General features: G+C 40.5%; 1 protein-coding gene across 2 annotated transcripts in view; it reads left to right on the forward strand.

The window, feature by feature from the left end:
- Nucleotides 1–15,640, forward strand: part of cwf19l1 (CWF19 like cell cycle control factor 1) — a 134,439-nt gene that overhangs the window by 51,120 nt on the left and 67,679 nt on the right. For both annotated transcript variants that reach the window (XM_028808162.2, XM_051920441.1), the window contains exons 7-8: nucleotides 5,511–5,595; nucleotides 14,868–15,008. In XM_028808162.2, the coding sequence (XP_028663995.1) occupies nucleotides 5,511–5,595; nucleotides 14,868–15,008 (226 nt within the window). The remainder of the gene's footprint in view (nucleotides 1–5,510; nucleotides 5,596–14,867; nucleotides 15,009–15,640) is intronic.

The raw sequence follows: 15,640 nt of genomic DNA on the forward strand, positions 1-15,640 counted from the left end.
CTTACAGAACTGCTAAATATCTCAGCCCATATTAAGTAAGTAAAACCATTTTGAGATGTGATCCGTAGTTTTCTCCTCGCCAAGATGACTGCCTAAGATGTGTGTGAGCAATTTTCAGAAATTTCTTTCTTATCAATCAGGACAACCAACTACTCGAGTAGACCAGCAGCTATGCAATCGGAAATTACCTGATATAGGTTCTTTAAAAAAAAAAAAAAAAAAGTGCAGACTTTTGAACCTAGGGGCCTGACGCTCCCTATAGTAAGAATTGTCCGCAGCATGCTCTTGCTTAAGAGGAGGTGTTCGAAGGACAACCTGTGTTTCTTAGCCATAGGTTTACTGTCTAACAGAGAGTCAGCTCACTTAAGCGAGTATTGGCATGCAGCTTCTGGCGTTTTGCAGTAGGAAAATGGAGCAGAGAAGCTACTGTGCCACCTTTGAGTGGCCGCTGCCGTTGTCAGGGCCAGTGAATCAGCGGGGACACCGTTCGTAATATATGAATATAATTTCTTTTCCCCTGTCCTGCCCCAATATAATTATATTTATTTAATTAATTGATCTGAATGGCAGCAATAATTTACCTGCTACATTTTCGGTTCTTACATAATGTCTAAATTATATTGCCTGTGTATCGCATTAAATACAACTCATTGATATTCTTTATAACTCATTGATTTTCTTTATTTTTAAGATATTTTCTCAGGTACCATAGGAGTGCCTGTTGCTGGTGCCTGTTGCTTTAAATAATGTTTCAAGTTCAAATTTACTCTTTCAATCAAACCATTAAGCACATCAAAAGGGCAGTACTTTAAAGTATGAAATTTAATGAAAAACTATATAGCCTAATGCGTGTCTTATTTAATTTTTTTCCAGTGTCTTAAAGTTCCTTGTATCAATTGAGGTCATTTGGATTTGTAACATCTATACTAATAAAAGGCAAAGCCCTCGCTGACTCACTCATCAATAACTCTCCAACTTCCCGTGTAGATAGAAGCCTGAAATTTGGCAGGCTCATTCCTTACACCGTACTTACAAAAGTTAAGCAGGTTTCATTTCGAAATTGTACACGTAACGATCATAACGGTCGACAATGTCCGCCATGTTAAACTTTCTTATTTATGGCCCCATCTTCACGAAATTTGGTAGGCGGCTTCCCTGTGCTAACCGAAACCGATGTACGTACTTATTTTGGTGGTATGACACCACTGTCGGCCGCCATATTGAACTTTCCAATGCTCTTTGTTACTTAATGGGTCCATCTTCAAGAAATTTGGTACGCGGGTTCCCAACGCTAACTGAATCCTACTTACATACATATATACGTTCATAGCCTGCAGCTCGGTCCACACTCTGAATCCTCCAGGCACTCCTGAGTATAATCTAATTTTGAAGGTTGGGGCACCAATAATGTTACTGAGAAACTTACAGCCACCGAAACTTTGTAACTGCACAAGACTTCAGGTCACATGCCTGCAAAAGAACCTAACTGAGGCAACTATTTTTTACTGGCGGTGGCTCAGGGGATAGAGTTTTTATTCCTCGCATCCCCGTTATACCCTCTGATCTCCCATTTTAATTCAAACACCTACAATTTCCAGTAAGGCTCTGCTTCGCAATGACAATTAATAAGTCTCAGAGACAGACCCTACAAAAGGTTGGCATTGATTTGAGGGAAGATTGCTTTTCACATGGCCAACTATACGTTGCATGCTCAAGAGTAAGCTCAGTGCACAGCTTGGTCATATTACAACCAGAGGGGCGAACTGACAACATGGTATACAAAGAGATCCTTAACAAATAATTATTTGTATATTTTCCTTCAGTTTATTATTTAAAAGTTTAAAGCAGTACTTCGCTGCTGCGAAGCATGGGTATTTTGCTAGTCTATATATATAATTCACTAAGCCGGAAGACAAGTAGCCACCCATGGAAAGCATGCCGGAAGGGGCGTGGATTCACTAAGCCGCCGACAAGTAAGCCACCCATGGCGCACGCAGGAAGGAACCACGGCCACCAATTCTAAGACCATTGGATTACGACGCCAACTCGCAGAGCCACGCCCACCAACTCGGACGCGTCGACTGGGAAAAAACGCCGTCATTTATCTTCGTCTGGGCTACAGTACACATGCACCTCTGAGCCACGTTGACTTTTCGCTTACGACGCACGACCGAGTGCACTATAGCAAACTGTTTTACACACTACATGCAGCAATTCGTTTCCGCAACAAACATGCGTCGTCTTAGATGGTCCTGCAGGAACACGGAAAACGTTTCCCGCCCACCAAAGCAGGACCATGTAAAAAGAGGCATGTTTGTCGCAGATGTGAATTGCTGAATGCAGCGTCTAAAACAGTTAATAGGCTGCAACAAAATTATGAAAGTACGGGCGCATTTTTCCACACAAGCTGTGTGTGGGTGGGTGGGTTGGTGCTAGTTAGTTAATTAGTCCCTCGAAGGATTTCAACATTTAATATGCACAAGCAGTAACACTGCAAAAGCAGCCCAAAACAGAAAAGATGGCTGGCAAAAAGTGGCCCACAAATTAAACGCGTGTGCATTGTACTTACTGAAAGCAGCGTTACGGATTTTGCAAATGTTCATCATATATAATCCACCAAGTCGCCCGACCGTGCGGGTGCATTTTTTCACACAAGCTGTGTGTGTGGGTGGGTGGGTTGGTGTTAGTTAGTTAATTAGTTCCTCGAAGGATTTCAACATTTAATATGCACAAGCGGGGTTGGTGTTAGTTAGTTAATTAGTTCCTCGAAGGATTTCAACATTTAATCATCATCATATATAATCCACCAAGAGCACCGCGCAAGAACCTGAACCGCTAGAGAGACACGCCCACCAACTCTAATACGCCTGCCCGCCTGACTGTTACCAGCTTTCACCGCAATGTGCTGGAGTGTAAAACCATCACAACTATCAGACGCTGTCTATATTTAAGATGATATATAGATACTCATTATTCATCCGGCACGCGTCCACCCACGCTCTCAAGGCATTCCCAGTGCCTACTCATGTGCTCGAACACAACAACTCGCCACACACACATCTTGCTGTATTTGACTCAACACGGGAAACCTCACCCTGCCCGGACACGGAGAGGATTGACGGATTGATAGCTCTTTCTCAAATTGTTCCCCACGAGCGAGGAATACCCACTGAGTGCGGGTCATACGCTCCCTCTGAATACGTCCCTGCCCTGTGTACGCTCCCCACCCCCCTCCTACTACCGTGGTCGGTTTCGTCTGTGTTCAGCAGTGTTTCCCAAACTCGGTCCTGGTGAACTACTGTGGTTGCAGGGTTTGGTTCTAACCAGATTCCTAATCATTAATGCCGGTGAAACTCATCCGGGATAAGTCGGTTTTTCAAACGCAGCCATGTAGCAGACTAGCTGGATGTAATAATTCGAAATGAATGCGCGCCCTTGCGCTGAGTTAAAAGCCAATGTATATTGAGTCTAAAAAACATGATCAGCAAGTCTTTGATAGGCTGCAACAAAATGATGAAAGAACGGGCGCATTTTTTTCACACAAGCTGGGTGGGTGGGTGTTAGTTAGTTAATTAGTTACTCAAAGGATTTCAAGATTTAATATGCACAAGTGGTAACACTGTAAAAGCAGTCCAAACCAGAAAAGACGGCTTGCAAAAAGTGGCCGACAAATTAAAAGCATGTGCATTGTACTTACTGAAAGCAGCGTTACGGATTTTGCAAATGTTCATTTTCTACCTCTGCTTAAAAACATTAAAAAAGCGGCGTGATTATACGGCGTATACTATGCCGCGGGTTGCTGCGTGTAAAACAGTTTGTTTGTCGCGGATAATTTGCATTTTACTTTAACACGAAGACAATTTCCTGTTAGATTTGCCTTTGCGATGACAATTAATAAGGCACAGGGCCAAACTTTCAAAAAGATATGCATGTATCTGCCAAAACCACTGTTCAGTCACAGACAGTTGTATGTTGCTACCTCCAGAGTTCCATCTTTTCATTCACTTGCTGGTATGCCTGCAGGAACACGTGCAGTGAGCGAGCGACACACACACACACATACAGGTGCGCGCGACAGAGAGCGCGCTGGACACATAAGATTAATAATACTTCATTACATTGATATACCGGTGTTTTCAGTATTCAAAGCGCTATCCACACGGAGGAACCTGGAAGAGAACCCAAAAACTTGCACAGTCTCCTTACTGCAAAGCAGCAACACTACCACTGCGCTACAAGGCAGTTAAAGAATGCACCGGGCTCGATTTTGTTTTCACTTCTATTTGGACAACTGTGTCATTCTGGAAGTGTTCACCCATCAATACATAATTATGCGGCGTATGCTACACCGCGTTTTGGCTAGCGGGTTATACGCTCACACTGATTATGTCCCTGCCCTTTGTACACACCCCCTATCCCCCACACGCTACTACCGTTGTCGGGTGACTTGGTGGATTATATATAGAAAACCAGCCAAAACCGCAAAGAACAATGAAAGGTCTACGTGACTCACAGGTGCATGTGGACTGTGCAAACAGGAAAACGACTCAGGTGACGAGTTGGGGTGGGCACATGAGCAGGCAGTGCATACTAAACGAGAAATCAGCAGACTAGCATGATGGGAGGGGGCGGAATGGGCGTCCTTCCCCTCTCTACCCGTTCCGCCCTCCGCGCCCGAGCACCTACCGATTTTTCAAATGTTAATTTTCTCCCTGTGCTTAAAAATCATTTAAAAAGCGGCCTGATTATGCGGCGTATGGTACGCCGCGGGTTCGCTAGTAGATTTTATTTATTAATATTAAATCCATTTAATCATGTATTCAGTTATGTTTAATGAACATAATGCCATGGCTATGTAATCTTTGACTAAATAATCCAAATATGCAGATTTGGGGAGGAGCTATTGACAAAGTGTGGGAGATTTTTTCAAAGGAATGTGTAGTTGAAAATGTTGATCCTAGATGTATTACTATTAGATGTAATACTACTTATTTGATTGTTTTTAACAATTATGTTTTAAAACAATCTCAGCTACTGTGCATATGCTAAGCCAGCGTTTCTCAACCTTTAAGTATTTGCGACCCGAGTTGTCATAACAGTTTTAATCGCGCCCCCCCTAACGTTTTTTTGAAACCCTAATAAAATTTATTCCTGTATTTTTTGCTGCCAATACACCGCTACAAGTATAAAATTTCCCTACGAATAGCGAAATTATGCCACATATGGCAACATTTGCACCCCCTTTTTTGTTACTTCGGGGTGCGCCCCACAGTTTGAGAACCGCTGTGCTAAGCTTTTCCCATCTGCAGAAATAAACCTAACCTCAATTCACTTGCATCACACCTCAGTGTATACATTTTAGGACAATTTATGAGCTAAGAGCACAGGAAAAACTTGCTAAAGATTCGAACTCCCTGTGGTGCACAAGAATACCTGAGAGACTTTTTTTATATTGACAGTTTGAAATTAAAATATATTTGTTAATTTTTTTTTTCCCCTCTACGTCTTAGAAATCATATGGTTCTTCGGGACACCACTGAGCATGTCACCAGATTCATTGCACTAGCAAGTGTGAACAACAGCAGCAAGAAAAAGGTAACATGTAAATGGCTTAGATGGCCTGAATTACAATGAAAAGAATTAAAAAGTTATAGTAATAGTTGTAAAATGGATACAAAATCCTACCCAAAAGTCGTGTCTTGCATTTGTGTATAGTTGACCTTTGAAGAATGGTCGAGGTATATGCCTAGACATTAATATTGCTCATTAACAACAGGGAATTGGTCGGAAGCAGCCAGAGGACAAGTCGGTTGGATTCTCTCTATAAATTAAAAAATCCTGCATCTGTATGTGTCTGCTTTTCATGAGAGAACTACTTAACGGATTTAGATCAGGTTTTTTTTCTCTCTGTAATTTGTTTGAACATTCTGGTTGATTTTGCAACTTCTCTCATTGCGCTATGTATCATAGTTCGCTTGTGGTACTGATTTATTTGTGTGAATCCGAGAAACACGCAAGGGGAGGGGTGGGCCCTCCTCACTCACTCACTAGCCTCAGGGGATTCCTTACCTCCGCTTAGCTAGCAAACGAGAGAACTACTTAATGGATTTACATCAAAAGCATCAAGTGTTGTTTTAAATATCTCTAAAGTCCTACTGTCTACCACACTACTTGTTAGCTTATTTTACGTGTCAATGTTTCACTGGGTAAACAAAAATTTCCTAATATCTGTGCGATATTTACCTTTAAAAATTTTCAACTGTGTCCCCATGTTTTTGATGAACTCATTTTAAAATGACTCGTTCCTCTGTGCTAATTCCCTTCATAATTTTAAAAACTTCAATCATGTCTCTTAATCTTCTTCTGCTTCAACTAAAAAGGCTCAGCTCTTTCTATCTTCCCTCATCATTCATCCCCTGTGCCACTGGAATCAGCCTAGTTGCTGTTCTCTGGACTTTCTCTAGCGCTGCTATGTCCTTTTTGTAGTCTGGAGACTAAAACTGTATACAGTATTACATATGAAGCCTCACCAGTGCAATATAAAGCTTGTGAATACCTCCTTGGACCTGTACTTCACACACCATGCTATATAACCTAACATTCTGTTAGTCTTCTTAACACTAGAATTACCAGAGTCTACGAAAAAACTCGTAGATCCGGCCCACCTTAAATCCGTTCGCACCTCTCCGCCAGCGTCTTTTGTCCTCTAAATGTGCCTATAAAGACAAGCTGCAAGCAACCGGCTATTCCATCCCCCCACCGACTTAAAACTTCCACAAACTTCTCCCAGCTCAAGCCTTGATTGATCATCTGAGAGTGAAGTGGAGTTTTACACCAGTATACCGTAAATTCACACCCGATCTGATGTTGTTTGTTTTCAAATAATATTGCATTAGTGCAATGATGTTTTCACATATATTGTCTTTCTTTCAAGTATGTAATAGAAACCATAGCATAGAGAGAAGTGTGTACATTGTAACAGGTACACACGTTGTAAATGTAGGAAGGACAATCCTTGTGTGTGTGTGAACTGTTAACATTTGAATCTGATGATTGCATATAGCGCTGAAGTTACTGCTCTGTACTATTCTTTCCTCTGCATGTCCTGGAGTACAAAAGAAATAGCATACAGCAACATGTGGTGTCTGTCAAGATCGAGGGAAAAAAAAACATGCGGTCACTGATTACAAACCGCAAGATGTTATGCGAATGAATAAGAATAATGTTGCATCCGTGCCACAAAGTTTTCCAAAATGTACTATACAGGTCATAAAACGAATAATTCCAAATATCACATATACCCAAGTCTGTTTTTTTTGTTTTGTTTTTTTTTTTTTTTTTTTTGACATCATAGACCATAAGTAGTATGTATCGTGTTTTAGAGAGAATAAAAGTGAAAAAAAATGGTAACTTTTACAAGTCCTGTAAATGCACACCGTGTGTTACAGACGCAAACCAAGTGTATGTGTGTACTGTATAATATCAACAATACAAGCAGCTCACTACTGAAAACGGCAAATACAGGAGTGAGTCGGGATCGAACCAGGGACTTTTGATTACAAGTCAGCAAATCTTACCGCTACGCCACGGAAGCGGTTTTCTTTTCCTTGAACCTTTTGTGAAAGTGTTTACTTGATCTTTGGACTTCAGGCTTCATACATTATATAGTTTATGCCTACATTTTGTCATTTACTACTAAAATATGAAAACGTTTGTTTTAAAAATGTGTTTACACAGATTACTGTAGAAACAGAACACACATGAAATGCGTGTGTTCCAAATAACGATCTATTATTTCCACTGTAAAACTCCACTTCACTCCCAGATAATCAAGGCATGAGCTGGGAGAAGTTTGTGCTAGTTCTAAGTAAGTGGGGGGATGGAATAGCCGTCTGCTTGCAGCTTGCCTTTATCGCCACATTTAGAGGACAAAAGACGCTGGCAGAGAGGTGTGAACAGATTTAAGGTGGGCTGGATCTACGAGTTTTTTTTGTAGATTCTGGTAATTTTAGTGTTAATGGGTTCTGAACACTATCTTGCAGTTGATAAGCATCAAGTCCACTACAACTCTTAAATCCTTCTTATAAGGTATATTTTCGATTTTTCAGACTTCCCTTTGTGTATTTAAACCTGACCATTTTACTTCCTGTATGTAATACATTAACTTACATTAAATTTCATCTGCCACAAATCTACCCAAGCCTCAGTACTGTCCAGGTCCCTCTGTAATGATTCATTGCATTCTAGATTATCTGTTGTTTATGACAGTAGATTTAATCCTAGCCTTAAAGACTGAAGAACAGTCGTAGACTACTAAGCACTGTTGTAAGTCGCTCTGGATAAGAGCGTCTGCTAAATGATGTAAATGTAAATCTGCCAGTTCACCTAGCTTGGTATCATCTGCAAACTTAACCAGCTTGTTACTTATGTTCCTTTCCAAATCATTTATATATGTTAAAAATAGCAGCAGCCTTAGCACTGTCCTCTGTGGAACACCAGTTTTAACATCCGCCAGTTGTGAAAGTACCATAACCCTCTTCTTCTTGTGTCTGTGACAATTTTGCACCCATCTACAAACACTCTGAATTACCATTTTTTTTAGTTTGAATGTCCAGCCTCTTCTGTGGCACCTTATCAAATGCTTTCTGAAAGGCAAGATCAAATCATATCCTCCACTTTGATCGTATTCTTTTGTTGCCTCCTCATAGAATACCAGCAGGTTAATTAAACATGACCTCCCTCTTCTGAGCACATGGTGACTGTTAGTAAAACTCCTGTTCCTGCCATGTATTGCTCAGTCTTATCCTTAGTAATTCATTCCACTAATTTTCCTTTGATGCATGTTAAGTGTACTGGCCCATAGTTGCTTAGATCTGCCTGGTTACCCTTTTTATATATTGGGATAATATTTACCATTTTTTAGTCCTTCGGAATTTCCCCAGTGCACAGTTAACTTCCTAAAAAATAAGCATCAAGGAATTTATATATGTGCACTCTAACCTCCTTAAGGATTTGACAGTAAATATTATCTAGTCCTGGGGCCTCATGTATAAACAGTGCGTACGCACAAAAATGTTGTGTAAAAACGTTTCCACGCTCAAATCGTGATGTATAAAACCTAAACTTGGCATAAATATCACGCACATTTCCATAGTAGCTCATATGCTGTTGTACACAAGTTCTCTGCTCTGTTTTGCAGACTGGCGGCACCCAGCGTCAAAGCAGTGCTACTGTTCCTGTGTGGTTACCCTTTCTTTTTTAGATCCACATCCCTGACGCGGCTTTATAAACACACTGAAATTAACCAAATATTGTTTATTAGTTTAATGCATCCGATTGTAATTACCGTAGATACTCGCGCATTAGTCGATCTCGCAGATAACGTTGAGTGTATTGTTTAAGCCGAAAATTATAAAATTTGTTATGACCCGCATATAAGTCGAGGGTAAAACTTGACAGCTATCAGAGATAGAGGGCGACAATCAGCTGTTAATGGCGACAAAACTCACTGTCCCGTCACAGGCATTCCCTCTGTGCTTGGAGAAATGCTAGACTCGTTGACTCAGCAACTAATCCTTGTGTGTGCATGAGTTGCGAAATGTAAACAAAGGCAAGATGGCGTTGATATGTCACAAAAGAAAAGAAAACACTCGGCAGACGATGTTTTGCACATTATTGCTGAGTCGGACTCTGATTTTTCAGAATCGGATTTTATTGATAGTGATCAGGAATCGAGGAAGAGAGTGAGAAGCCGGCATCAGCTGATCGGACACCAGCCGATGCCGCGCCAGCTGAACGCATTCGCGCAGCCGATGCAGCTACGGCAAGGTTCGCGTGGGAGGAATACCCAGACATTAATCCGTGGGAGCCGAACTGGCTACCGGACTTCACAAGGCAGCATGGCTTGCTGTTGGACACGACAGATCACCCGCTGCTGGACTACTTCAGGCTGCTCTCTCCTGATGCTGCTTTTCAGCTACTGTCAGACGAGACAAACAGGTAGGCATTGAAATTTTTTGAATCGTGGGCTGCGCTTGCATCGCATTGATAGCGTGCGTTGCCTTGGTTCTTTTGATTCCAAATCTGGTTGCACGTGGCAGCTAATGGTATGTTTGTTATCCAAAACCTGCAAAAGCTAATGCTCAAATTTAAGTATTTCACAGTTTAAAGAATTATTTAATAAAATTAGAAAAAAACTAGCTAATTAGCAATAGTATTGCAGGCTTATAATTATTTCAAAGACCATGGGAAACGGCAGATGACCAGTGACTTAACACCGTGAAGCGTTGAGTGTACAATGTCATTACCCAAATTCTATGGACAATTGTGTTGCCCTGCGGATAAGTCGATTCTGCTTTTTTGAATGAATTTTAAGGCATAATTTTTTCGACTTAATATGCGAGTATCTACAGTAACCTGTAACAATATAATGGTCCACAGAATGGTCAAACTATTCCAAATACCATAACTGCTTTAGTGTTGTTACTCTCACTGCACCTTCTTTTTCTTTTTTCAGCTGCTCCCGTTAGAGGTTGTCACATCGGATCATCTTTTTCCATATTACTCTCGCTGCACCACTTGGAGTATTTATATCACTGTATCTGAGTGTGAATCACAGCTGTACAGCAGCTGATCAGAAATAGAATTATCGGTATACAGCATCAAGCACACACTGTCTCAGCCATGCTGTCTATTGAACTGTTCTCATATGGCAAACACTTCAGAGCCTTTCCTGTACAGACCTTGCGGTTCAGAAACAAGTTTCATCCCAAGAACTCTAAACGCACTCAATCAGTCCAAGTGCTCCTTATAGGACTGTTTGTACATACAAATACAATTACCTCACTGTAAACTTGCGATACAGTTATAATATTGCACAACCTGAGCCACTTTATAAAGTGTGTATTTACATATGATGATGATATCATTTTTAAGATGAAATGCAGATAAAACTTTAACTTTATTTAAATAATCTATGTTTTTAATAATTAAACGTGAGGACACGGTGCCGCAGCGCTAGCTAGTTCAGGGACTGTTCCTGCCTCGCGCTGTATTCTTGCTGGTGCTGACGTGACACTGGAAGGATAGATGGATAGAATAATTAAAAACGTACTACTAAGATATTTCAGTGTTCCTTAAAAGTTTTGAAGAATCGGCGTTCTAAGCTTACAGATGGCTTAACATCTATTACAGAGCTGATTGTATGGCGATTGGTTATCTGGAGAAAGAAAAGTAAGGACAGGAATTGGGGGTTATTACATTTGAAAGAGACAGTACTGCTACAATAAAGTATTTCATCGAAGGTCACGCATGGCGCAGCAAGCATCTTGCGTGAGACATGAACAATCACTGTGCCACCACGTTTAATAACATGCTTTAACTCCTATCATCATGAAAATCATGTATACAGTACATCTCAGTATTTTAATTATTCAGAGAGCTGTAATATAATGAATGTAATGGATTCTGTGTCCTGTTGGAGGAACAGAAAGCCCGGAAGCACGTAGTGATTCACACACACAGAGCACATAGAAGATCAAATACAAAACAAAGCATTTAATGTGCTACTTTAGTTACGATGGGATTTGAGAAACTAGTAAATTAAACGATTTTAAGATGAAGTTTATGATGTCCTACATTAATGACAAAATAAACTACGTGATTAAAGTGGAAATTTAGAGATTAAAGTTGACATTTCATGCTTTTTTCCCCCCTGTGTGCCTATTGTTTTTCTCTGTACCCTAATAAGCTTTCATATGACACTCAGACGGTGGGATACGACTCGCCTTTTCACGGTGACTTTGATATCTGACAACTTTTTTATTTTGGGAACTGTGCGACTTTGTGAACTTGAGCTTTCGAGTTTCTCTGACACGCTATGTCACTCGATAAACTTCCTTTTGTTGTTTATACCACTGTTTAAACCAACAAATAGTACGTTTTCCCTTGCTTCCACTTGGTATTCACTGAAATTCTATTTTCCGTCGTGCTTTTGCCATTGCCTTTTCACAGAAGGCTGAGCTTAAGGGCTATTTATATTGATTTGCATATTCAATTATAGATATAGTCGGGCTCACCTCGACGCACAGCTTGGACTCTGGAACCAATCTCCTTGAGAGGGGCTGGACTCTACCACTCTGGAGTTGCCCCCAGTGAGAAGCGCCGAGCTGGTGTGGGCATACTTATTGCCCCCCTGACTTGGAGCCTGTTCATTGGGGTTTACCCCAGTGGACGGGAGGGTAGCCTCCTTCCGCCTTCGGGTTGGGGGACGGGTCCTAACTACTGTGTGTGCGTATGCGCCGAACAGCAGTTTGGAGTACCAACCCTTTTTGGAGTCCCTGGAGGAGGTGCTAGAGGGTATACCTTCTGGGGACTCCCTTGTACTGCTGGGAGACTTCAGTGCTCACGTGGGCAATGACAGTGAGACCTGGAAGGGCGTGATTGGGAGGATTGCCCCCCACCCCCTGATCTGAACCCGAGTAATGTCTTGTTATTGGACTTCTGTGCTTATCACGGATTGTCCATAACGAACACCATGTTCAAGCATACTGTAGGTGTGTTCATATGTGCACTTGGCACCAGGACACCATAGGCCTCAGTTTGATGATCGACTTTGTGGTCGTGTCGTCGGACTTGCGGCCACATGTCTTGGACACTCGGGTGAAGAGAGGGGCGGAGCTGTCAACTAATCACCACCTGGTAGTGAGTTGGCTTCGATGGTGGGGGAGGATGCCAGTCAGGCCTGGTAGACCCAAACGTGTTGTGAGGGTCTGCTGGGAATGTCTGGCAGAGTCCCCTGTCAGAAGTAGCTTCAACTCCCACCTCCGGCAGAACTTCAACCACAGGTGGGAGGTGGGGGACATTGAGTCCGAACGGGCCATGTTCCGTGCCTCTATTGTTGAGGCGGCTGACCAGAGCTGTGGCCGTAAGGTGGTCAGTGCCTGTCGTGGCGGCAATCCCCGAACCCGTTGGTGGACACCGGCGATGAGGGATGCCGTCAAGCTGAAGGAGTCCTACAGGACCCTTTTGTCCTGTGGGACTCTGCAGGCAGATAATACGGGCAGATAATAATATAGGCTGAAGCAAAAAGAAAAAAGAAAAGACAGGTACTGAAAGCCCAGCCATGTGGAGCAGCACTGATCAAAACAAACCTTAAAGGGTGTTCCAAAAGTCAGAAAACATCAGACAGTAAAATAATGAAAACGAAAGATACATTACTGCGCCTGGTGTTGACAATTTCTAGAACATTATTACCCTATTGTTTTCCTATGGCCCTCTGCCATACATATGAATTGCCTCATTTTAGTTTGCAAAAAATCGATGGATGACGGTACATATAAACATACAGGTTTGTTTAAACACGTAGAAAAACAATGTTACTCCAAACTGACTAATATAAATGGAATATGACAACATCTGTCCATTAAGTTATGTGAAGAAATATCTTTATAATTGCTGCCAATAAGCTATAACTCACAGCTATGAAGCAAATTTTTAACAAAAAACTATGTTATATTAGATCTGCTATTGCTAGCTATGACTTATTAAGCTAGAGAAGATAATATACTACCTAAAACTTAATGCTAGGCATTAGTGATGCTCTGATCGATCACCTACATTTTTTTTTCTTTTCAGCATCCACATCTCAGAAATTTAGTTGTATTGCTTCTTACTACAAAGTAGTATTGTAGTTGAACGTGTCTTTTTGCAAGTATTTCCTTTAAAGAAAGATGCAAACTTAGCAGGGAGAAGTTAGGAATATTAGCTTTTATATATTAAAGAAAGTGGAATAATAAACTGAGAAAAAGGAATCTGCAATTAAACTGCAAGAAAAACTGCTTTGAGTCTGCATGGTCACATCTCACTGTGATGCATCCTGACACACGCTGGCAGGAACTTGCTGCAAGCATCACTATGCGTAAGCAGGAGAGAGGCACACACTTTACAAAATTTCACACAATTTTTTAGCTTGGTGTGAGACAGATGCAGACTATGGACTGTACAGTGCCCAGGTGTAGCACTGTTTTGCGGGAAATATTTGTTTGTCATACAGTTCTTTTCCATCAGTCTTGTTTCTCCAAAACCTATTATCTGAAATTGGAGGCAACATCTAAAATGTGTTTTCTGCCAGTACATTTGGAATTTTTATTAATGTTTTCTGTGATTCCTTATTGATTTGAATCTGTTTCTGACAAAATCAAAAGGGAACAATGCAGTGTTACTAAGGTTTAATTTATAGTTCCTAGGCTGCATTAGCAAACAGATTTCAGAATGGTAGTTTTCTAAAATTAATAATTTAGGCCCTTTGTTTATTATTTTATTTAATACATTCCCCGTGAGTATCTTTCAGATCTTTGTGCCTTTCACAAAGTTGAAATAGCACTGATAACCAAAACTCAACATAATTTTTAAAATCATATTTGTTTTCACATATTTGTATCTGTTAATATATAATGACATGCCAGTTCATTTATAAAATTCTATCTAACTTTAGTAGGAGTAGCACTTTTTTTTTTTTTTCCTTAATTCTGACTTTTAGTTGTTTACTTTCCATTTTTAAGTGCAGGGGTAGCAAATGATGTACATTTAAAATAATTTAAAGCCTTCTCTAATATTCATTGGATCAGGGAAATATTAGATAACCTTTATCTATGTATCACATTTGGTTTTTAAAGATTTTGAAATTTCATTATAAAAAATTTTATTTGACGCTGTGAGTTTTTCAGTTACCAAGAACCAATAGTAAACGCTTAAAATGAAGAATATTTAAATGTGAATTATGTCATCATTTTTTGTATGAATGGATTCTATCATATTGCTTAGACTCTACTCTGAGTTGCTTGAAATTTTTGTTTTTATTTTTGTAGTACTTGTATGCATTTAGCATTACCCCAATGAAGAATATAAATCCAGAAGATTTGCTTAAACAGCCTCAGGATGTCACTGAAAACCCATACAAGACATTTGGCAAGGATGGTCATAAAGGAAAAGCAGCTATCCAAGCAGAGGTACCATTAAATAAATGATTTTTTGAAAGGATATACATATAAATAGACTCTTTTGTCTGGTCTTATTAGCCTGCATATTCTCTTCCCTACATTATCTATCTTTTAAATTAGTATGAAGCTGACTATAGTCTTTTATACTCACTCTTGCTAGTGAAATGTGTTGGGGGATTTTAAGTCCTACTTTTTGGTACATACAGTGCATCCGGAAAGTATTCACAGCGCATCACTTTTTCCACATTTTGTTATGTTACAGCCTTATTCCAAAATGGATTAAATTCATTTTAATCCTCAGAATTCTACACACAACACCCCATAATGACAACGTGAAAAAAAGTTTACTTGAGGTTTTTGCAAATTTATTAAAAATAAAAAAACTGAGAAATCACTTGTACATAAGTATTCACAGCATTTGCTCAATACTTTTTCGATGCACCTTTGGCAGCAATTACAGCCTCAATTCTTTTTGAATATGATGCCAGAAGCTTGGCACACCTATCCTTGGCCAGTTTCGCCCATTCCTCTTTGCAGCACCTCTCAAGCTCCATCAGGTTGGATGGGAAGCGTCGGTGCACAGCCATTTTAAGATCTCTCCAGAGATGTTCAGTCGGATTCAAGTCTGGGCTCTGGCTGGG

Source organism: Erpetoichthys calabaricus, chromosome 1 (assembly GCF_900747795.2).
Source record: "Erpetoichthys calabaricus chromosome 1, fErpCal1.3, whole genome shotgun sequence".
Taxonomy (NCBI): Eukaryota; Metazoa; Chordata; class Cladistia; order Polypteriformes; family Polypteridae; genus Erpetoichthys; species Erpetoichthys calabaricus.